General features: G+C 44.5%; 1 protein-coding gene across 1 annotated transcript in view; it reads right to left on the reverse strand.

Annotated features, from left to right (window-relative positions):
• Nucleotides 1-1,451: 1,451 nt before the first annotated feature.
• The window catches only part of FBXW10B (F-box and WD repeat domain containing 10B), a gene marked incomplete at both ends in the record, with an annotated part of 35,391 nt that continues 12,670 nt past the window's right edge, over nucleotides 1,452-24,172 (reverse strand). The window contains 7 exons of the mRNA XM_082861462.1: nucleotides 1,452-2,275; nucleotides 4,617-4,766; nucleotides 5,495-5,760; nucleotides 7,418-7,576; nucleotides 15,183-15,325; nucleotides 16,291-16,439; nucleotides 20,112-20,233. Of these exons, the coding sequence (XP_082717588.1) occupies nucleotides 1,452-2,275; nucleotides 4,617-4,766; nucleotides 5,495-5,760; nucleotides 7,418-7,576; nucleotides 15,183-15,325; nucleotides 16,291-16,439; nucleotides 20,112-20,233 (1,813 nt within the window). The remainder of the gene's footprint in view (nucleotides 2,276-4,616; nucleotides 4,767-5,494; nucleotides 5,761-7,417; nucleotides 7,577-15,182; nucleotides 15,326-16,290; nucleotides 16,440-20,111; nucleotides 20,234-24,172) is intronic.

Genomic DNA, 24,172 nt, shown 5'->3' on the forward strand with positions numbered 1-24,172 from the left:
TGAGTGTTTTACGATGACGTGTAATTCCGTACAGGATTACTTTTGTACCTTAAATAGTGGAAGCAGTTGAAGAAATAAATGTCCTCCTGCGAAGGGGTAAATGTTATTAAGAAGAACTAGGCAGGAGGACCCTAAACATGGCGGGTCTTATTAAGGGAGGAAGGTAGACCTGGGAAACAGTAAGGAGAGAGGCTGAGAGCGTGGGCCCCGGAGTCCGAGCCCCCTGGGTTTGAGCCCGTCTACTCCACTTAACCAATTATCTAGCTAACATCTATGTGTCCTTCCCTTCCAGGGTCCATACCTACTCAGTAGATGTTATTCTTATCACGGTTTTAAGTTTAGCCGCGAATATTGTGATCTTGCCCCTTGAAGGAGCTGAAATTCAGGGACTTCATGTCATCTTTGAAACTGTGATTATAACAATATCCTATCTGCCCAGCGTGCTGTCAAACTGCTGTTGGAAGGCTCATGGAATAATGTGTAGAAGCACGTTTCCTTAATTGAAGGGATTCTTTCCATTCAAATCACAATTTTTACATGGCTATTTGCCAGTGCTACTTTAAACCTGATTTCCTAAGAATGGAGAAAAAATTCTCCAGGGAGAGAAAGCTTGGCAAATGATGGTATTCCTGCACCTGGAGGTGAAAGCGAAGGCTGGGAACAGGTGGCCTGTGCATCTAGCCTACCCATGCCAGGGTTTTGGTGGCCCACTCAGTGTGTGGGTTGTGGAGTTTTGTGGGGTTGGTGTTTTGTTGTTTTGTTCTGCATTCTGCTTCAAGGGTTTCCATCCTACGCCATGCTGAGCTACTGAGTAGGAGCTACCCCCTTCACATGGGGCTTGAGCTCTTTGATGGGCCACAGCCCCTATGCTGGGCTGCTCACATCTAAATCACCTGCCTGGCCCCTGACACCAACCTCAGCAGGCTTAAGTAGCAACCTCAACACACATGATATTAATGTAGAAAGGATGAATGTGCTTAATTCTCTTCCATAGGAGTTAGCCCTGAGGAGGAAAAATGCAATTTGAGGGCTTCTCCTTTTAGATTCTTAATTGAACTCATTGAGCTTCATCAGGCTTCCATACGAAAATACCAGGAAACTCCAGTGCATTATTCTGATACAATCCCATCAGTTCATTTGCTAGAAGAAACGATAGCCCTAAATTGGTAGCCATGAGTGGTATTAAACTTCCAACATCTCCCATCAATGAAACAGGGCTTCCATGCCTCTCACTGAATGGTTTTCAGTGGTACTACAGATGCCAATCACCCCCAGCCTCTCTCTGTTCTCTTACTTTGATAAATATCAGTTCTTTGGCTTATAGGAAAATAATTAAAGAGTCCCCATGTTAATTGCCAGGGAACAGGTGAAAACAAACAAAAAGAGGCCGAACACCAACATCCACTTGGTTTTTTGTTTATTATAAAACGCTGTAATTTCCCAAGGCTGGTTCAGATAAATACGTTTTGCCCAAGTTCAGGGGCTGCTGTTTTTCCTTGCTTCATGAAATGATCAATGGGCAGGCCTTTGATCTTCCTGACCCAGGCAGCTCTGCTGGCTTTTTCCGGATCAACCCCTCCAGCCGGCTTTATGGCCTGAAACTCCTTCATCTTGGCCTCCTCGTACTCTTTCTCCTCCTTCACAGTCAGCAGCATGAACTCCGTGTTCACTCTGAAGGGGTCGAGGGCCGTGTAGAAGCGGGGCCAATCTCTCTTGGCAGCCTGGGCCGTCGTGCCCATCGGCGGAGCCAGCACGCGGTTTGGTTGGATGACCTGTGTGCTGGTTAAGGGGCTGAAGCTGCGCACTGCCCCATCAGTTGAACTGGTTGGCGGGTCTTCAGCCTTTAAGCTGCCAGAGAACCTGGGGCAGATAAGCACCGGCTGGGGGATGGCAGACTGGACTCTGGGGCTGTGCACAGAGTTCTTCAGGTTAAGCTGAAGCTTCTGGATTTCAAGGGGAATACTGGTTTGTCTCACGTCTATGGGAGGGTTGCTCAATCTCAACCGATCGACTGCATGTTGGACCGATCGTCCCTTCAAACTCAGGACCTTCCTTGGGTATGAAATGGAAGGTCCCCAGGCATCGATGACCTGGGTTTGGGGCCTCCGGGGATAGGCAAACTCCCCAGAATTATGGGCTTTCTGCAGGGCATTCACAGTCAGGAGGAACTGGTCAGGTGACATAGGGATCCACCAGGACTTCTTCTTTGAGCAATTGATCAAGTCTCCCAAAGTTCCCAGTTGTCCTTGTTTTGGTATTTTCTCCACATCATCTGCTTTTTAAAAAAAAGAAAAGAAAAACAAACCAGTGTTCCATGAAAACCATTAAGTACTTACGTATGAAAGTTAAATCGATTCCAACTGCTATTCAGACTATGGTCTTTGTTGCCCAATGGACGTGCTGCCATCATGTGAGCAAAAATCCTCTATGAGACGAGAAATTACAAAATATTTAACACACGTTTTTAACAAATATGCTAGTACTTGTGTACAAGTGTGTATGAACCTCTAGATACGCATATTTTGGAAGGAACATATGTAATGCCTGTGCTCCACAAGTTCCTGAAACTTCCCTGTGGGAAGGACCTTCACACCCCATTTATAGCCTTACAGAGTTTCAGTAACACACCTATATTTTTAAATAAAACCTGGATGGCAAAGCTTGATTTCCACTTTATTCATCAAATTTGACTCCAAATGATCTTTGGATGTTTCTCAAAATCAAAACTGCCTTCAAAAAACATGCCACCCCTGCAAAACTGAAACTATCAAATGGCCAAAAGGCAGTTCCTGAACAGGAGTTCCCTAAATGTTTTGAACATTTCGTAGGTCCAAAAGCCACTGACAAGGACAAGAGATTCATTCTGGCATGCTTCTTTAGGGTCAAGGCCTCCAAGATGCCTAAGGCCCTTGAGTTAGCAATGATGTCTTCACAGGTGAGCAAATTTACTATGTCTCTCATTTGGGCTTTTGAATCCCTGCAATACCTCACAGACACACTGAAAACGTTATCCTCCTTTTACAAAAGGCATAACTGAACCATGAAAAGGAGAAGGCATTTGTCTAGTCTGACCTAGCAAGTAGAATCTGCACCTCAAACTGCACCAATAAAACTAGCAAAGAAAATGCAACAGGGTATTGATTTCACAATTTTATAACAGTGTATAATTGTCCTTGACCAAGTAGGTCTTATCTAAATGAAATTAAGATGTCAAAGTCTTCCCCGTGCTTCGTCCAATTCCAGAATACACCACTCTGTGTGTGTGTGAGAGAGACGAAACACAGTTTTTCTCCTATTAAAAGGAATTGTGATGGGCTCATTGTTCAGTAACTTGTCTTTTTTTCATATAATAATATATTATGGATCTCTTTCCAAGTCAAAAATGGGGCTCCATGGGCTTCCCTGGTGGCGCAGTGGTTGAGAGTCCGCCTGCCGACGCAGGGGACACGGGTTCATGCCCCGGTCCGGGAAGATCCCACGTGCCGCGGAGCGGCTGGGCCCGTGAGCCATGGCCGCTGAGCCTGCGCGTCCGGAGCCTGTGCTCCGCAGCAGGAGAGGCCACGACAGTGAGAGGCCCGCGTACCGCAAAAAAAAAAGAAAAATGGGGCTCGTCATCCATTTTTAGCTGTTGTATAAAATGCCTTTGTCATAGTATGGCTTTGTCATCACCTACTTAGTTACCGCCCACTGAGGGACATTTAGTCTGTGAGTGATCAACCTTAAAGAAATGCAAAGAGCATCTTTACTTATCATATGAGCAAAATGACGGTGGACACCCAGTGTTGGCTTGGGAGCAGTGGGAGCTCTCATGCATTGCTGGTGGGAGTGAAAAGTGACACAGCAGTTTTTAAAGACAACTATGGCGATCTCCTTCTAGCTTTTAAAATGCAATCATCCTCGTGGCTCAGCGATGCCACGCCTAGGACTTTACCCCGCAGGTATAGCTATACAGGTACACAGAGACAGGTATATGCAAGGATGCCCACTGTTATTACAGACCTCACAAAACTCAATTGTTTTACCCTCACCTTGAAGCTAGTCTCTGCAGGGAGTCTGATTCAAAGAAACACTATTATATTAGCCAAAAATATTTGAAAGGCCTTTTAAATCTTTACCAGAGTCTCTCAAAAACAACAAAGGGACACCTGATTCATGGTAACTCTTCTCCAAAGCCCCTCCCCGCCTATCTCCCTGACCCCCTTATCTCACATGTAGAGCACCCCCCAATCCAGCTCCTCCCCCGTGAAACCCCCTAAAATGCCTCTGCAATCAGCCCCACTGCCTCTTCTCCCTTCCGCTGTGCCCATTACTCAGATTGATGACACAACAGTCCAAGAAGTAAGGAGGCTGACTGTGAGCCCAAAACCAGAGGCTCAGCTCTTGAGAAAGGCACTCGCTCTGTGTGGCCTCAAGTCAGTAAGGGGATGATTAGGGAAAACCCACCACTCTTAGGAGAAGCTGGGCATTTTATCCATTCAGAATGCAAGCAAACTGATTGATCAGCCTGCTGAAAAATCAGACTGAACAAAGAAAGAGAGAGAGAGAGAGAGAGAGAGAGAGAGAGAGAGAGAGAGAGAGATTGACTCTTGCCACATGAATTCAGAATAAAGGATCACCGCTCTTCTTATCTCCGGCGAGAGGTTTTGCTTCCAAACTCTCTTGCTCGGTGCCCGTGCCATTTGCTTCCCTAGAAGTCGGTCTCTTCCTGCCATCTCTTCGGGGTGACTTTGGCTTTCCTTGACTTCGAGGTGCCTCCGTTAACACTCCTAAATTAAGATTGAGGAGGAAACTGTAGTAATTATGTGATTCAATTTGGTATGAATACTGGGGGCGTAGCTGATAATTCAACTGATTTTCACCCAAATGATCACTTTACTGTTTGTTGCTTCCTGTTGTCCCATGAAACTAGGCAATCACCTGGAGCCGAAGGTCCATCTAGATCACCTCCTGACGCCCCCCTCCTACCCCTGTTTCCTACTGATTATCAAGCTTTATGCATTATCTGAAATTCTCGGTCCTCTGTCCTAACTGACCGTTTGTGGTGTAATACTCTTGGAGGTGATCTATTGATCTAGGATTTTCCAGGTACGCATGTTATCAGTCAGAGGTCTACAGAGAATACGTTCCGCAGAGGACGTTTTCCTGCAGTACAGTATATCTTGTCTGTGTCCTAAGGAAGTCATGTACTATATGCTTGGATCAGGGGCAAGGGGGAGGATGCTGGTTGTCTGGTTTTTGTTTTAATGGCAAGTATGAAGGGCTAGTGTCATCTACTGCAGAAAGATTCTAATAAGTCTGAAAACTTAGGCCTTGAAAATCAGGAGATCCCCTTGAGCTAGCTAACAAATTGTCACATCAAAGAGAATGACATACAGGCTGGGATTTATATCATCAAGAAACCATTGACCAAAATATTCCACAGAGAAACTGGTCCTGGAAGCCCCTCACCTGCTCCCCTGGGTACCACTGGGGCTGCCTGGGATTCGGTTCTTACCTGTAGGTAACCTGGATGCCCTCAGGAGAACTGGGGACCTGTGAGATTTGCTGAACAGGGACTCCTGGGCCGTGTGTTTGCTACGTATGGATTCCTGAGGGCTGTGAATCTGAGTGCTCGACTTGGAGAGAACTTCTGCGAGGCCGTTTTCTTCCCTGTCATCCTCTTTGTCCTTCTTCTTTTGTTTGGCCCGTTCCAGGGAGTACTGCCACTTGATATTCTCGAACTGGAACATGAGGATGTTGCTCTCCGTGTTGATCACCATCCTGGAACCAAAGCAACAGGGTTGCCCACAAAAGGAGTGTGGAGGCTGCCACTGCCCGGCTTCCACATATGCATTTGGACTACTGTCCCATCCGATCCTGAGGCCAAGGGATCAGTGCCCGGGAAATGACCGCACAGACAGGGTGGTGTAGGTTGTTGCAGGGTCTATGGGCGGAGAAAGGTGGCAGGCTGTGCAGCAGGGGTCGTTAGCTCTGTAGCCGTTTTCTTTAGAAATTAGATGTGAACAAGGCACATATGTCCTCATTACTTCGCTTCTCGGATTACAATATTTTTTAATGAATTTCTGTTCCTGGAGTGAGTGCCAAGAACCTGGGGTGCCCGAGTCAGAAGGCTTAGCTACTCTGCACACAGATGTCTTCAAGTTCACTCCTTTTTTCTTAAGTACAGCATCCAAATGCCATGGCTCTACTGCCATGATGGGATGAGGAAAACTCTAATGGGGGAGGCCTTCAAGCCCTCGCTGACCCTACAGTCCCACCCCCTTCAAGCCATCGCTCTGGGTGTCTGTGCACGCTCTACGTTCAGACAGAACATTTGTACTTTGTAAAGCAGGAGGATTTCTGTCTTCCCTAATCCCCACTCTCATGCCACTAGAGAAAAAAAGGGTTCTAAACCCGGGGTCCCCATCGCCTGCTACCCACCCACTGTTCCTGGGATTCACAGCGGTTACAGGGCATTGCTTTTCCTCCCCCACCTCCGCTCCTAGGTCTCCCATAACCATAAACAAGAAATGGAAATGCTATGTGCGGGCTCCTTTCTGCGCCAAAAGCCTGCAATTTTAAGACTGTCACCGTTAGCGTAAACTCTCCCTAAAAGTGACTCGTTACGGCTGGAAGCACTGGAATGGAACTTGGGGAATCATTCCAACTAGGAATCTCTTTCAGACATATTTTTGCTCAAGCTGACATCTCTCTTCGGATGTCATGATTAAGAAAAGGTCAAAGGTGACCTTTTTTTATAGCCTTCTGACTTCGTAACTGAAAACCATTAATTTATTGAGCCTTAGTATACTAGCACCCCCCCCCCTGCTTTAAGCAAGGAGGACTAATCATTAGGAGGAAGGCAATGTGGTTCGAAGCGATTAAGTGATGTCTTAAGTGAGGCTGTGGTAGAATTTAAAAGTTAAGTCTAGTTGGGTATTTTCACATAATATCACCCTGAACCTAGCGTCTAACAACACAGTATTATATACAATTAGTGTCGTCATGGTTCTGCTTTCTGTAAACTCATCTGCTCAGTTCTGCCCCACTGGACACTGGGCCGCCTGCCAATGCCACTCCCGCCCTCCTGCACGTCACTCTGCATCAGAAGCGAGACACAGAGAGCTGGGAAGCTCTCAGGCTGGACGTGGGATCAGGGGCTACAGGCTGGCAGAACCTCGGTCCCCACGGCAGAGCTGTATCGAGCCCATTGAGTGACTGGATCAGACACCCAGAACGAATGAAGAGTAGTGTGGTCCCTGATTGCTAAGTTCTGTGTGAAGTCCCATGAGTCCCCCATGAGCCTATCACTGCAGCCAAGACTGGAGGGGAGCACGGCCCACTCTCTCCTGCTGCCAGCAAATCCGGGGCCGGTGTCCCATAGGAGGAAAAATAATCATCCAAACAGAAATGCTCAGGGCTCTGACCTACCACCCACCTGTTGCCCTGAATAAAGAAGGACAGCACAGGATAACCTCTGCCATTGGCTTTCATCACCTTCAGACAGTTCCCATTTAGGAAATTGTAAATGCGGATCTTGCCATCTGCACAGGCACTGATGACCCGGAGGAAGAGAAGGGCCACGTAGAGAACCTCCCTGGAAGGGAACAGAGCAATGGGCAGTACCCACCTTCTGGCAAACTGTGTGGGTGTGTCTGGAGTTGGGGCATTTCGGGTACTGTTGGGAGGCAGGGGTCGTGACTGTCCTTGAAACGATGTTTGCCATTATTTTATGATTCTGGATGTAAACCATTAACCCTCAAGACACAGATGGAATCTCCCACCCTATTGTGTTATTTTTCCTGCAATTTGGTCACAGTGTCACAAGGTGGCAAAACGAAAAAGCTTAAGTCACAGATTCTTTTTTTTTTTTTTGATCTGATACAGAGATGACCATGCTTCTCTCTTACAATTTGATTCCTAGCTAATACTTCTCATGCTGAGAAGTATTTAACGTTTTGAATCTTTCTAAAAGTAGCATTGTTATATAAAGAAAGAAAGAAAAAACAAGGGAAGATGATCACCTTTATAAGAAGCAAAAACCTGGTATTTGAGCAGTTTCTTTTGGTTCTTAAATTAGTGGCTTTAATTCTTTCAGTGAAACATCCTTAAGGAAAATTGTACCCAGGGGTGAGATTTTTGAGCTCCCTTTTGTGACAACCAGCAGGAAAAGAGAGGGGATCAGGAGAAGACTTAGGTAGATGCCTCCAACAAAATTCTCCCTACAACAGCTGGCTCCAACTTGGGCTCCAGGTAAGTTGGAGTATTCAATTCTGAGAAGTGTAATTACCCCATTGCTGTTAATGCTACTGAAAAATGGACCTTGATGCCACCAGTGCCACCAGTTTCTTAGATCTTATATGTAAAGCAGATGCATCGATCCCTGCCATCTCTACCCATCCAAGTCCATCCGTGGCCTCGCTCATGTGCTACCTTCTCCATAAAACCATCCCTTACCTTCATTCTCCTCTCATTCCACTCACATACACAAACTTCGGGTATATTGTCAGAACCTCTTGGGCACAGTCCACATCTTGTCCATCTTTGCACACCCAGCACAGTGCCTAGCCCCATAGCAGGCCCTCAATAAATACTGGTTAGAAAAGTGAATGTCGACTCACGTTTCAGTGTATGATTGTTGCTACAATACGTTAAGAGAATGACATCCACCCCACACCATTTGGCCTTGGTCAGATCCCAGAGCCAATATTAAGACTTTTCAAGGCCCCAACAACTAACAAAACAGAAATAGCAAAGACCTTGAAAGACAGGAGATATTCGAAAAGCAGCAAAGATGCCAATGTGGTTTGAATCCCACCTCACATGATGAATGGATGGATAGATAAATAGATAGATCAATCTAAGGTATAAAACAAGTATAAGAAAGTCCAACAAAGTTCCAGTTTTTTCTTAAGATGGAAATACAATAACTATATTGATGCACCTCGGTCCACCTGTGGGGGAATCCAGCACTAGGAGAGATGCCTCGTGATAGAAGGGTTGCCTCTTTGTGTATCTCTTTGGATCTTGCTGAGCTAAGACTACACTTCTCATGGGTTCCTGTGACATTTGGTGGTTCAACCTATACCATTACAGCCTGGTGATTAAAAGCACAGGCTTTGGGATCAGAAAACCTGGGATCAAAACCTGATCCTACCTTTTATTGACTATATAACCTTGAGAAAATAACTTAACCTCTCAGTTTTCAGTTTTCTATTGCATGAAAAGGGGGAACTGCCTCAGAGGATTGCTGTCAGGATTAAATCAATCAAGGTATTTTAAAAACTTAGCCCATACCTGACACAAGAGCGGTTTTCATGGTCCTGGCATAACCCAGTCTCCTTTCAGGTTTATCTCTGTTCTAAAAATAAGTCATTTGTCTCCTTCTTTGTTCCTCTTTTATCAAAAGAGACTGCAGAGGGTGATGTCAGTGAAAATGGTGGAGGAAGGAACTCCAAAATTCCATCCTTCCATAAAAGCAACGAAGAAACTGGCAAAAACTGTCAGAATCAACTATTTGGCACTCTGGAAAATAACCAAAGGCTTGCAGCAACCCAGGGAGCACTTAGACAAGAAAATGATCTTAGTCTCAGTAGGAACAGTGGTCTTTGTGGCATGTTAACTTACCCTAGTCCAATCCCAACTCCCCAGCCCAGTGGCAGCCATGAAAACGTCAATAACAGCCTGCATTCCTGGTACTGGAGGAAACAGAACAGACCTCATTCACAATGAATTATCTGCCCTGTCTGGTGGCTTCCTGGGAGACTGGCTCAAAAAACTTGTCATTATTTCATCTTACCAGGAACTTACCCAGTGCTAAAACTACTACCTGGGGAGGGCAGGGGTGGGGGGAATGTTTTGTCTAAAACATAGGCAAATATTTTAGTCATGGTTGCCTAAGGCAATAGATATCTGCTGGGGCAAACAATACACTAACCAAGAGCCTTTGGAGGGAAAACTGGGGAATGAAATGTCTGTAAGGGCTGTGAAAAGCTCAGATGTATTTCTGGGACTCTATCTGGCCACATACACGCCCAGGGCTGTGCACATGCTTGGGGGAGACTTGAAAAAGCCCTAAGCTCTCACTCTTGAATGACCTTGATGGTCTGCACAAGCAGGAAATGAGGGCTAAGGCAGAGTTGTAAACTGTCTGGCTGAGTGTTGAAGGCTTCCCTCAACAGGCACACAGAGCCCCTTGGCAAAGAATGGGGGGTATTTTGTTTCCAGGTGTTCCAATAAATCTCTTTCCAGTCATGGGCACACCACCAAGGTAATAAAAGAGACTTCAGTGGCCAAACAAGACAAAGAATACAGACTCACTAAACAAACAAACAATAAAAACTACAACAAACAACTAGAAAAATAAAAAGAAAGAAAGAAACCCTGGGCATGGGGGAGAATTTGATTTCCCGAGTTGTCATATTAAAATATTCAGAATGTACAGCTTTCAGCAAAAAAGTTGTAAAGTGTAAAAAGACACTAGAGGGTATGGCCCATAAACAGGGAAAAAAGTAATCGATAAAAACTGTGCATAAGGAAGTCCAATGGTTGCACTTTCTAGACAAAGACTTTAAATCATCTATTTTAAATGTGTTCAAAGAGCTAAGGAAAACCATGCCCACAAAACTAAAGGAAAGTATAAGAATGGTGTCTCACCAAATAAAGAATATCAATAAAGAATTAGAAATTATAAAAGAATCCAAACAGAAATTCTGGAGTTGAAAAACTATACTAACTGAAATGAAAATTCACTAGAGGGGCTGAACAGAAGATTCAAGCAGGCAGAAGAAGGAAAGCATTTGAAGAGAGGTCAATTGAGAGTATACAGTCTAAAGAACAGAAAGAAAGGAGAATGAAGAAAAATGAACAGAACCTCCGAAGTCTGTGTGACATCATCAAACATCAACATATGCATAACAGGATTCCCAGAAAAAGAGGAGAGAAAGGAGCAGAAAGAATATTTGAATAATGGCCAAAAACTTTCCAAACATGATGAAAAACATTAATCTACACATTCCAGAACCTCAACTCTAACTAGGATAGACTCAAAAAGATCCACACCTAGACATATTATAATCAAACTGTAAGCAGTAAGAGAAGGGCAGCTCATAACATAAAAAGGATCCTCAATAACATTAATAACTGACTTCTCATCAGAAACCATGGAAGCTAGAAGGCAATAGAATGACCTACACAAAGTGCTGAAAGGGTAAAAAAATAACTGTAAACCCAGTATTCTATATCCATCAAAACCATTCTCAAAAATGGAGAAATTGGGCTTCCCTCGTGGCGCAGTGGTTGAGAATCTGCCTGCCAATGCAGGGGACACGGGTTCGAGCCCTGGTCTGGGAAGGTCCCACATGCCGCGGAGCAACTAGTCCCGTGAGCCACAATTACTGAGCCTGCGCATCTGGAGCCTGTGCTCCGCAACAGGAGAGGCCGCGATAGTGAGAGGCCCACGCACCGCGATGAAGAGTGGACCCCGCTCGCTGCAACTAGAGAAAGCCTTCACACGGAAACGAAGACCCAACACAGCCATAAATAAATTAATTAATTAATTTAAAAAAATGGAGAAATTCCGAAATAAACAAAAACTGAAAGTTCATCACTAGCAGACCTACCTAATAAGAAATGGTACATGGAGTCCTTCAGGTTGAACTGAAAGGACACTAGACAGTAATTCAAATCCACATGAAGAAATAAAGAGCATCAGTAAAGGTAACTATCAATACAACTACCTAGGAAAATCTAAAACAGAGCATAAATGTATTTTTTAATTTATAACTCTTTTTTTCATCTCATTTAAAAGACAACTGCATAAAACAATAATTATAAGTCTATGATAATGGACACATAGGATATAAAGATTTAATTTGTTTACGAAAAGAGTATAAAAGAGGGGGGAAAAGGAGTTGTATAGGAGCAGTTTTTGTATACTATTGAAATTAAGTTGATATTAATGTGAACTAGATAAATGAAGACATTCATTGTAATCCCCTGGGCAACGACTAAGAAAATAATTCAAAAATATAGAGGAAGAAAAATGACAAGGGAATCAAAATGGCACACTAGAAAATATCCAAATATTCACTTAATATCCAAAAAGACCATAATAGAAGACTTGAGAAACAAAAAAATACAAAAGATTATATAGAAAATAGCAAAATGGTAGAGTTAAGTCCATTCTATACTTAATGTAAATGGGCTAACTCTTCAATTAAAAGGCAGACATTGGAAAAAGGATTAAAAACGTGATCCAACGATATGCTGTCTACAAGAGACTCAATTGTAGATTCAAAGACGCAAATAAAGGTGAAAGAATGGAAAAAGATACTCCATACCAAAGAAGCTCCAGAGTAGCTACACTAATATCATACAAAATAGACTTTTAGACAAAATTGCTAATGGAGACCAAAAAAGAACATTATATAATGATAAAAGGGTGAACTTACCAAGCAGATATAACAATTATAAATGCATCTTCACCTAAGAGCCCCAAAATATGCTATGCAAAACTCACAGAATTAAAGGGAAAAATAGAAAATTCAATAATCATAGATGGAGACTTCAATGCAACACTTTAAAAAATGGATAGAACAGAAAATCAGCAAGAAAACACAAGCCATAAACAACATTATAAACTATATGTAGACCTAACACACATATACTGAACATTCCACCAACAACAGCATACACATTCATACCAGTGCACATGAAGCATTCTCCAGGGTGGACCACACATTAGGCCATAAAATGTGTCAGTAAATTTTGAAAGATGGAAATTATATAAAGTATGTTCTCCAACTGCAATGAAATTAAATTAGAAATGAGTAACAGAAGGAAATTTGGGGAATTCATAAATATGTATGGAAATTAAACAACATGCTCTTAAATAACCACTGGGGGAAAGAAGAATTTAGAAAGGAAATTAGAAAATACTTTGAGATAAATTAAGATAAAAACACGACATATCAAAACTTATGGGATGCAGCCTATAGCAGTGTTCAGAGGGAAATTTATAGCAGTAAATACTCACATTTCTCCAATCAATAACCTAACCTTTCACCTTAAGAAACTAAAAAAAAGGGTCAAACTAAACCCAAAGCAAGCAGAAGGAAGGAAAATATAGAGCAGAAATCAATGAAAAGAGAATTGAAAAACAATAGAGAAAATTAATAAAACGAAAAGTTTGTTCTTTGAAAAGATCAACAAACCTTTAGCTAGAAATTGTCAAATCTTTGCTTAGACTGACCAATAAAATAAGAAATAAAAGTCAAATTACTAAAATCAGAAATGAAACAGAGGACATTACAACTGACTAATGGAAATATTCTGTAATTAGATAGTGGTAATGGTTGCACAACATTATGGATATACTAAAAACCACTGAATTGTATGCTACAAAATGGTAAGTTTTATGTAATGTGAATTATATCTTAATTTTAAAATTGCAAAAAAATATATTAGTACAATACTAGCTATGGAAAAGACATTAAAGAATAAGGGTTTTTTAAAAAAAGACACTCCAGGGTACCGAAGCTTTTCTAAGGATCATCATTTTTGTCAGCCCTACTTTGCATCCTCTAATTTCATTCCTCATAACCATTCTCTCCTACGCTGTATACAGAATCTTAATTTTGGATAAAAAAAAATGTTGGACCAAGAGAACAGAAAGGAGCCCTCTTTCTCTGGTCCTTCTTCCATGAAGGACAGAGAGCAAATATATGTTTTTTCATCCATGTCATATTCTAAAGATGGGTATCAGTGCATCATTAGAACCCTCCAGGAAGGCAATCTGTCAAATTAGTCCTCATTATCAATCAGTTGGAAATACTTATTAAACACTTACATATACACAGCACCACTACAGATGAGTGGGAGAAAGGGCCCTAAAAATGAGAACATTGACAATGTCCTCCAGGTGTGCTGTAACTGTCTATGGATTTGCTGTAACTGCAAGGCATCAAGAGCCAATGTGAATGGTATGTTGGGCTGTCATTCGACGGAGGTGGGAATGGTCTAAGAAGGTCTCATAGCTGAGGAAGAGTGGGAGGCTCATAGATTGATGAAATGTTGAACATACTGCTGAGTTTGCTTGGAACAATTATTTTCCAATAAGTAAACTAAATCTTACTGAATCATGCTTGGAAGGTTTTAAAAACGCAGAGTTACAATTTTCAGGTGACATCACAAAGTTTGAGTCCCTCCTTGAGGTCAGGTTTTGACAATCCAGATGATATGCTGAGAAGCTTACTGATAATCACCCAAGGGTTGGGTAAATCACTGAACACTGGCCTTTCCTGACACCCACCTGTCAACAATGCAGTCATACACGCCAGAGAGAGAACATACACATAAACGCCCATATCCCCCTCCACCGCCCACAAAGCCAGTCTGCCTGTTCAAGAGGTTCCTGTGAGGGTACAAGGAAATATAGGGCCATATTTCACTAAATATCCCGTGATAGATCCTCCTGGAAGGCCCATTTACTCTTTCAATCGATTGGGACAGCACTTAGTTTCCTGGTATTTCTTATAATGCACTCAGGGGAAGAAGCATTATTCATGCAGTACAGAAGGGGCATAGAGCAGCCTGTAAAACCCATGACTGTGGCAGAACCATTAACTGACCACAATTCCCTTTCAAATAAGCTTAGATGTGACCTCAGAGTACTTCTTAGCTGGCTCCAAGCAGCCACCATCACTAAACTGGGATTGGAAGTGTACAATGAAATCCATTTGCTGTCCTGGAATAGAATCAAGCCCGCAGGCTTTAAGGGAGCTCCTTCTTTAAGCCCTTGGTTATTTTTAAACCTTTGGCACTTGGATAATTTTAAGCTTTTGTGAACATGCAATTCCAAGATTTTAAGCTTAGTGGGGCTGGCATTATTTGGGGGACCGTTCTGCCAATATTCCTACGTTTGGTAGGTAACAGATACAAATTTATCCCATGTGCCGTAAGTGTAAAGTTTCAATAACCTCTCAAAATCCACATTTAGTATTATTTCTTAAGAGAAATAAGGGAGGACAGGAGAGGGGGTGGTCGTAGTGGACGACACGCAGAAGAAGAGGGAGCAGAGACGGACGAGGAGCAGAGGCAACAGGTGGTCAGCAGAGGGGACCGATCTGCCGAAGAGCGAAGTCTGGGCTCTGGCAGGAAACAGAGCGGGGCAGGAGCTGGGTCTCGGTTTCCTTGGTACCTACTTCGGATGCTTGAAGGCCATGAGGCACCGCTCGTACTTTCCCACCATGCTCCAGGCCATCACCAGGCCGTCAGCGCTTCCCGACAGGAGATGCCACTGGTCGAAGCACAGACACTTCACAGCTCCCTCATGGCCGTTGAGTGTCTGCAAGAAAAGATGCCTCTGTTTTCAGTCCGTCTTCAACTCAGACTGTGACTCCTCAAAGGCCAGAGCTGGAGGCTTCTCGAGATGAATCCCAAAGCCACGCTCCACCAATCCGTGGCCACCACCACTTAGCATTTATCTGAGCTGACCGCGCCTTTGCTCTGATGAGGCCAGCGGACTTCATGCCCCCCGCTCGCCGGAGCTCTCTCCCGAGTTAAGGAGGAAGGTGAGCAGGGCGAGGCCTTGCTCCCGGCGGGTCTGCGGCGGGGCAGGCCCCACCTTCCTAGAGTGCCAGAGAGGGCCACGATTTACCTTCCTCTGCTGCCAGAAGGGCAAGGCTCAGGTGTTCTGTCCCCAGCTCCTTGCCAGGACCCGGAGGCAGCTGGGCTTCTCTGTGCCTGCAACTGCTGGGCAGACCACAGTGACGACACCACTGGTGGCAAGAGCCTGCCAGCCAGGTCAGTGTTTCTCACTGTGATCCTGTGTCCCGGCACAAATGAGGGCCAGGGGGCTTCCAATCCAGCGAGAACGCTTTTTGTGTGTGAACAATCACTTTCTAGACAGCCAATGTTCTCTTCTCCTGAGAGGAAGGAGGAAAACAGTTGTGGCTTTGTTCATTCCTATACCCCACACCAGAATCAGGCTGGAATGTTCCAGAAGAGGAGAAGTCACTTTACTCGTGCTGCTGTTAAAAGACCCCGAGCCCACGTACCACGCGGAGTCAGAATGCAGCCTCCGCCGCCGCCACCCACCCGTGACGAGGCGGCTCACGCGGGCCTTGACCTCTACTGGCTCAGAATGGCCCATTCTTGGGGGCCTTCCCCTCCCCCTTTTCAGGACCACCCTCTTTAGGTGACTGCCACTCAACTGCTCTAGGGCAGTCTGGGGAGCTACCTGTAGGGGGACTGCCAGTGTCCTCCAGCCCCTCACCCCCAGTGCCCCGACCCCCCGTCCCCACCCCTCACCTTTACCAGCTGGGCTGTGATGACGTGCCACACTTTGACCAGCCCTTTCTCACAGCTGCTCACGATGTACGTGTCATTGATCCTGGTGGCCAGGATGGGGTTTTTGTGTTTAAAGGTCTTCAGGCACTTTCCTGTCTCTATGTCCCACTCTGAAAGGGAGGGAGAGAGGGGGGTAGGTGCACGGAGAGGGTGGCAGTGGGGCTCCACACCCCATCGCAGAAGCTAAGACCAGCCGAGCCCATTGTGTCAGACCCTGCAAGGCTTCGCCTGGCCCGGCAGCTCCAGAGGCTGACCCACACTCCATGTACCTGCAACCCAGCGCTCCCTGAACACAGCCCTTAGGAGAGCCAGCAGTGCATGGACCTTGGCTCTGACCCTGGAACTTAGCCTCGGGGTCCGAGAGGTGGACAGCTCATCTCTGATAAGCCTCCTCAGCTCTAATAAGCCTGAAAAATGCTTCCTATGGAGTGGATTTCAGGAAAATCGTGGGAGATATTCATGTCCTCGTTCCTCCCGCATGCTGTCCTCCTGACCCCCACCTTCTATCCCCCAAAGGAAAGAAAGCTGTCTCTCCTCATTTACATTTTAAAATAGTTCTGAATCTGACTTTTGGATTGATTTTACTTTTGCGAGACTGTCACAGCTCAGGGCAGGTCTACTGCTGCTGCTACACAGACGGCGTCAGAGCCACTGTACCCCACACTGTAAGTGTTGGGTGGGTCTGTGTCCCTGGGTGGGTGGGAGAGCCGAGCTTAAAGGAAGAGGCTGAAAGCAGGCACCACGATTTCAGGGGGGTGAGGGCGTTAAAGCCCCCGAAGAACCTTCCTCCTCGGGTAACAGAACGCGTACGCTAGGACCGGAGAGTAACCAAAGCTGGCATTCACGCTGCGCTGGCTGTGAGCCAGACGCCACTCAAAGTGCCTGACAGGCATTAACTCATCTTCACAAGGCAGAGCGATTACTGTGCCTCACTGTACGGGTGGGGAAACTGAGGCCCAGAGACGTTCTGTAACCTGCTCAAGATCACACAGGCGGTGAACAGATTGAGCTGCGGTTCAAACCCAGGGAGTCTGGGTCCACAGGCCACGCTCCTAACCACTAACCAGAACTATGTGAATACACTTCTCTACACTTGTTTTTAAATATATATTGGCCCTTTTATCAAATTAGGAGTGGGAAAATTGAAAGATGAATTAAAGGAGTTATTGGTAAGGTGTCCTGACTTAAAGAATTTTTAAAGTGTGTGGGAGGGGTACCCTTCAGGTCTCTAACTGTCTCCTTTTTGTTCTATTTTGGTAACCCAGGAAGGTGGGAAGAGCCCAAGCAGGCTGGCTGGTAGCTGGGGCCAGGATTAGGCTGGAGTGAGAGATCTTCGGATACTTTTTTCATTGTGTATTTTGCACGTTAATTTTGACTTTTAAAGTATTGCATTAAAATAACCATCTTGATCACTGAGTTTTTTTTTTCTGTCCCCTTAAATTTTGCACCAGAGGTGAGGGCCTAACTCCCCTTGCCCTATAGCCCTGCTGGCGGCCCACAGGACTCTCTCAGGTGAGTGGGAGGTCACGTCCACCCTTCCACCTTCAGAGCCTCATCTTTCATCCTTTCTGCTCCACCCCTCAAAGCAATCACGGCAATGAGACGCTCAGTCGGTTGGGGAGGGCAAAGAGGTAGGGAGTAAGGCTTCCCAGGCAGCTCTGAGCATCCGTGTGTGTCCCACCAGCCCACTGTCCCTTTCCCGTCACTTTCCTCCGCCCACACCTAACATGCTGTGGGTTCCTGAGGCCCTGGCTTCTCTTCTCTTTCACTCTTTCCTCCTGCTCTGCGAAGGAAATCCCACCCACATCCGGGGCTTCCACCTTTCACTGTTACTTGGTAACCACCAAGCTGACCCATCTGGGGCTGCATCCACCTCCTGCTGCCCTCCCCCGGATGTCCGCGGTAATCCCACGCTCAACCTGTTAGCTTCCTATTGCTGTGGTAACAGATTACCACCCGCTTTGTGTCTGAAAACAACAAATGGATTATCTTACAGACGTTCGGCACGACTTCGCAAGGCTAAAATCAAGGCGTCAGCAGGGCTGTGTGCGTGTATGGAGGCTCTGGGGGTGGGCAGGAAGGAACCCATTTCCTTGCCTTTTCCACCTTCTAGGGTCACCCACATTCCGTGGCTCACGACCCCCTTCCTCCATCTCCAAAGCCAGCAACACTGTATCTCTCTGACCACTCTTCAGAGTCATGACTCCCTTTGATCACAGGTAAGAAAATGTCTGTTTAAGATCCACGTGATCACCCATGGGCCCACACCAACAACCCGGGAGCGTCTCCCCATTTTAGGTCCTTAACTTCAGTACCTCTGCAAAGTCCCTTTTGCCATGCGAGGCACAAGATGACACAGACGCCGGTGTCTGGGATTAGAACGTGACCATCTCTGGTCGGCCATCCTCCTGCCTGCCACACTCAACGTGTCCAAAATGGAAGCCTTCACCCCCTCCTGCTTCCCTCCCCCACCCGACTCTTCCTCTGAAGCCCCGTTTCCATCAGCGGTACTTCCAGATACCCAGAGGCCTGCGTTATAAAGTCTGGCCTCACCCTTTGCCCTCCTCTCTCCCTTTTCATCTCCAGCTAGTGTTGAAGTCCCGCCAGTTCTCCTTCTAGAAGTCTCCCTTCTCTTTGTACCATCTCGTGTAAACTCGCATCCATCTGTTGTCTTCACACTTGCCTGTTCTCGGATATTCTGAAGACATCACAGGTTCTCTAGACTGAGTAAGTACTTTAACTTGCCCCCTGTCCCCCGGGGTCACCACCTCTCCAAATCCTTCTTCCACGATATCACCAGATCAATCTTTCTCGAATACACATTTCATCATATCAATCCTCAGCTTGAAACGCATCTGCCGGCCCCCACGTCTTATAGAATAAAGTTCAATTTCCAACCTCGACGCAGAAGGCCCTTGACAATCTGGCCCCAGACAAACGTATCCGCCTGATCTCCAACACCACACGCTGCAGCCCAGCTGTACAGAGCAAAGGGAAATTCCCCAAATTCTTCATTTTTTTCAATATTCTGTGATTTGCCTGAGGTGTTCCTTCTGCTTGGAATGCTCTACACTCTCCCTCTGCGTGTAGAACTACTCCTCAAGATCACACTCAAAGAGCACCCTGCCTGCAGTGCTTTCCCTTTTACTCTTATATCTACGGTCCCTTAGTACCCCACAAGCTCATTGGAGCACACGTTTTAGAGCCAGACAGCCCTGGGTTCAAATCCCCACCCGACTGCTTAGTAGCTTTGATTTGAGGCAAGTTGTTTTTCTGAGTTGTGGATTCCTTATCTGCATCCATCCCATAGGATTCTTTTTTTCTCTCTCCCTCTTTTTATTCTCTTCTTTTTAAAATTGATTGTAATTTAAAATCACAGTCACCCCATAGGATTCTTGTGAGAGTTAAATAAGATAATGTATGCAAAGCACCTATCACAGTGCCTGTCTCAAGGTTAGTACTCAATGAATAGCAACTGTTATCATTCACATATTTACGATAATCCCCCATTATATATTTCTACGTGTGTCTCCATTAGAAGACCATGAGACTCTTGGGGAAATAAAAAGCCACATCGGAAGAGCCATATCATAAGCGCTTTTTTCCTTGCCGTCTAGCACAGCACCTGGCATTCAATCAATAGTTGTTCAGTGAATGGGTCAATGGATACATGGACGGTTGAAAGGATAAACGACCACCCATAGAAATGAGCAAAACAAGTCCTTTGGCAACCCATGGATTTGGGGAAACTTCTTAGAGAGGTGGAGGTGTTTCTTTCTCACCTTTTACCTGGCAATCTCTTGCTCCAGATGCGAGCTTGTTCTTCCACACATCCATGCAACTGATAGTCCCCTGGTGGCCATTGAAGATGCGCTTGCAAGCCCCACTCTTCAGATCCCAGTATCTGCAGGAATCAGGCCAAAAAAAAAAATAATAATAAGTTTTTGAGATTTTCTGAGGGCCCAAGGGATCAGACGGTATAGAGTTCAATAGGGAGTTGGAAGGCAGCAGAGTTTTATGACCAAGGCCTGGATCTGAATCCCAGTTGCAGGGCCTATTAGCTGTAACTTTGGGAAGGTTACTTAATTTCTGAGTAAGCTTCATTTCCCCATTGATAAAATGGAGATGATAATAATAGTAGTTACCTCACAGGGTTTTTGGGAAGAATTAAATACACTAACATAGTGACTGTCAACCGGGGTGATTTATACCCCCAGGGGTGATTTCCATCCCCTGTGACAATGTCTGCAGGCATTTTTGGTTGTCACAAGTTGGTAGGGAGGTGCTATTGGTATCTAGCATGCAAGGTCCAAGGACGCTGCTAAACATCCTACAATTCACAGGATGACCCCCCACAGGGAGAGTTTTCCAGCCCCAAATGTCAATAGTTCTGAGGTTGAGAAACTCTGCAATAATGCCTGTAACACTAGAACAATGAGCAGTGAGTAGAAAATAATTGATAACTGTTAGCTCGTATTAGGTGGAAGGGTCCCTAGAATGGTCACCGGGCTCAGAATCCGTGGCACTGATTCAGTGGTAGAGCTGACCTTCAAACAAGAACAACACAACAATTGACCCAGAGCCACTAGAATATTTTATGTGCATTTCTAAAGCATATCTAAGAGATAACGTGGGAACGTGTATGAGTCACACTGTTTTTTTGTTTGTTTGTTTTTGTCTGTTTTTTGGCCACGCAGCTTGTGGGATCTTAGTTCCCTGACCAGGGACTGAACCGGTGCCCTTGGCAGTGAAAGCACAGAGTCCTAATCCCTGGACCGAAAGGTAATTCCCAGAGTCACACTGTTTTTTAATACGCAAACCTGCCTGAGGTCTCTCAACTATCATTAATACTGACTTCCACTTCAGCCAAATGCCTTTATGACAGTACAAAGTATCGATATAATGTCAAGATGGTGGGCTCCGGAGCCAGGCTGCCTGAGGTCCAATCCCAGGTCCATCACTTACTAGCTGTGTGATCTCGAATAAGTTACTGAATCACTCTGTACTTCAGTTTCGTCATCTGTAAATTGGGGATAATAATGGTACTTACCTCATAGTTATTATGAGACTTGGCACATAATAAATGATTAGTAAATGGGTTTTTTTGTTCTGTTTTTCTTTAGATTTGTTAGGCTTTTCCTTCTAATATTCCTAAAGGTCCTATGGCTTTACCTGCTCGTCAGAGCCTACTCCGCACCCACAGTGCATTCAACAATGTCCCACTGGTCTGAAAAAAAAGCATGTTTTTTTTAAATTTCTTTTTGGCTGTGTTGGGTCTTCGTTGCTGCACGTAGGCTTTCTCTAGTTGTGGCGAGCAGGGGCTACTCTTCGTTGTGGTGCGCAGGCTTCTCATTGCAGTGGCTTCTCTTGTTGCAGAGTACGGGCTCTAGGCCTGCGGGCTTCAGTAGTTGTGGCACGTGGGCTCGGCAGTTGTGGCTCATGGGCTGTAGAACGCAGGCTCAGTAGTTGTGGTGCACAGGCTTAGTTGCTCTGCAGCATTTGCGATCTTCATGGACCAGGGCTCGAACCTATGTCCCCTGCATTGGCAGGCAGATTCTTAACCACTGTGCCACCAGGGAAGTCCCAAAAAGCATGTTTTGAACTTCTGTTTCTAGCAACATGGCCAACCACATGTCCAGGTTGTCTTCGTAATTCATGCAGAAAAGGTATTGATATTTGAGAAACACTTTCAGAAAAATAGGAATGGAAGGGACTTCCTTGCCTTAGCAAACTTATAAAAGAAAGTCATAACGGCAAACATTATGCTTAATGGAGAAAAAACAGATGTACTCCCTTCAAAAAGGGGAAAAAGATAAAGATGGCTTTCACAGCTACTGCTTAACTGTAAGGCCAAGGCAAAGTTAGAATGAAAGAAAAAGAAAAAAGTGTAAGTTTCAGAAAAGAAGATAATATATTGCCATTATTTCCAGTTGATGAGATCATCTACATGGAAAAACCAACCCAATATACATACTTTGAGGTTAGCAAGAGAGGTTAGCAAGGTTGCTGGATACAAGATCCACCTATAAAAATCAATACCATTTCTCAATACCAGCAATAACCAACTTTAAAATATAAATGAAAATAAGATACCACTCAAAATAGCAACAAAATTATAAAGTTTACAAGTATTAAATAAGACTACACAAGACTTTTATAAAGAAAAAGTTTTAAGTTCTAAGAAAGAACAAAGAAATGAATGTGTTGCCCAAATTGTTTATAAATTCAATGCAACTCCGATTGAAAGTCTAGTTAGATTTTTCAAGTCAGTAAACTTACCCTAAAAACTCAAAAAATATATACCATAGCTAAGTTATATAAAAAAAAGGAAAGTGAAATGTAAAACTTGCCCCACCATCACATATGAAAACATCAAAAATAACAAAAACAACTTAAAAAAATCTTTAAAACAAAACAAAACAGGGTAGTCCCAATCAGAATCCTAGCAAGTTATTTTGCGGATATTGAAAACTCATTCTAAAGTTTATAGGAAGAGGCATGAGACCCAGAATTGCCAAAACAATATTGAAGGAGGGGAATAATGTTGGAGAACTGACACTACCTGACTTCAAGACTCACTACAAAGCTATAGTACTTAAGACAGTGTGGTATTGGTGAAAGAATAGACAAATAGATCAATGGAACAGAACAGAGAACCCAGAAACAGACCCATGTAAGTACAGTCAACTGATTGCAAAGGTAATACAATGGAGCAAAGAGAGTCTATCCAACAAATGGTTCTGGAACAACTGGACGTCCACATGAAAAAAAAAAAAAAGCAGAAGAAGAAGAAAAAAAAAGAATTTAGCCACAGACCTTACATCCTTCACAAAGTTTAACTCAAAATGGATCACGGACTTAAACATAAAACACAAAACTATAATATTCTTAGATGATAACATAGAAGAAAACCATGACCTTGGGTATGGCAATGACTTTTAGATACAACACCAAAGGCATGACCCATGAAAGAAAGAATTGATAGACTGGACTCCATTAAAATTTAAAATAGCTACTCTGCAAAAGATAATGTCAAGAAAATTAGAAGACAAGGCAGACTGGAAGAAAATATTTGCAAAGGACTCATGTGATAAAGGACTATTATCCAAAATACACGAAGAACTCTCAGAACTCAACAAAAAGAAAACAAACAACCAAAACAAAAACTAGGCAGAAGAGCTAAATAGACATTTCTCCAAAGAAGACATACAAATGGCCAACAGGCACATGAAAAGATGCTCAACACCGCTAGTTATTAGAGAAATGCAAATCAAAACCACAATCAGGTATCACCTCACACCAGTCAGAATGGCCATCATCAAAAAGTCTACAAGTAATAAATGCTGGAGAGGGTGTGGAGGACAGGGAACCTGCCTACACTGCACTTTTCCACAGTGCAGCCACTATGGAAAACAGTATGGAAGTTCCTTTAAAAAAGCTAAAAATATGGGCTTCCCTGGTGGCGCAGTGGTTGAGAGTCCGCCTGCCAATGCAGGGGACATGGGTTCGTGCCCTGGTCTGGGAAGATCCCACGTGCCGCGGAGCGGCTGGGCCCGTGAGCCATGGCTGCTGAGCCTGCGCGTCCGGAGCCTGTGCTCCACAACGGGAGAGGCCACAACAGTGAGAGGCCCACGTACCGCAACAAAACAAAACAAAACAAAACAAAACCTAAAAATAGAGCTACCATAGAATCCAACAATCCCACTCCTGGGCATATATCTGGAAAAAATGAAAACTCTAATTCGAAAAGATACATGCACCCCAATGTTCATAGCAACACTATTTACAATTGCCAAGTCATGGAAACAACCTAAGTGCCCATCAACAGACAACTGGCTTAAGA

Source organism: Leucopleurus acutus (assembly GCF_964270905.1).
Source record: "Leucopleurus acutus genome assembly, chromosome: 19".
Lineage (NCBI taxonomy): Eukaryota > Metazoa > Chordata > Mammalia > Artiodactyla > Delphinidae > Leucopleurus > Leucopleurus acutus.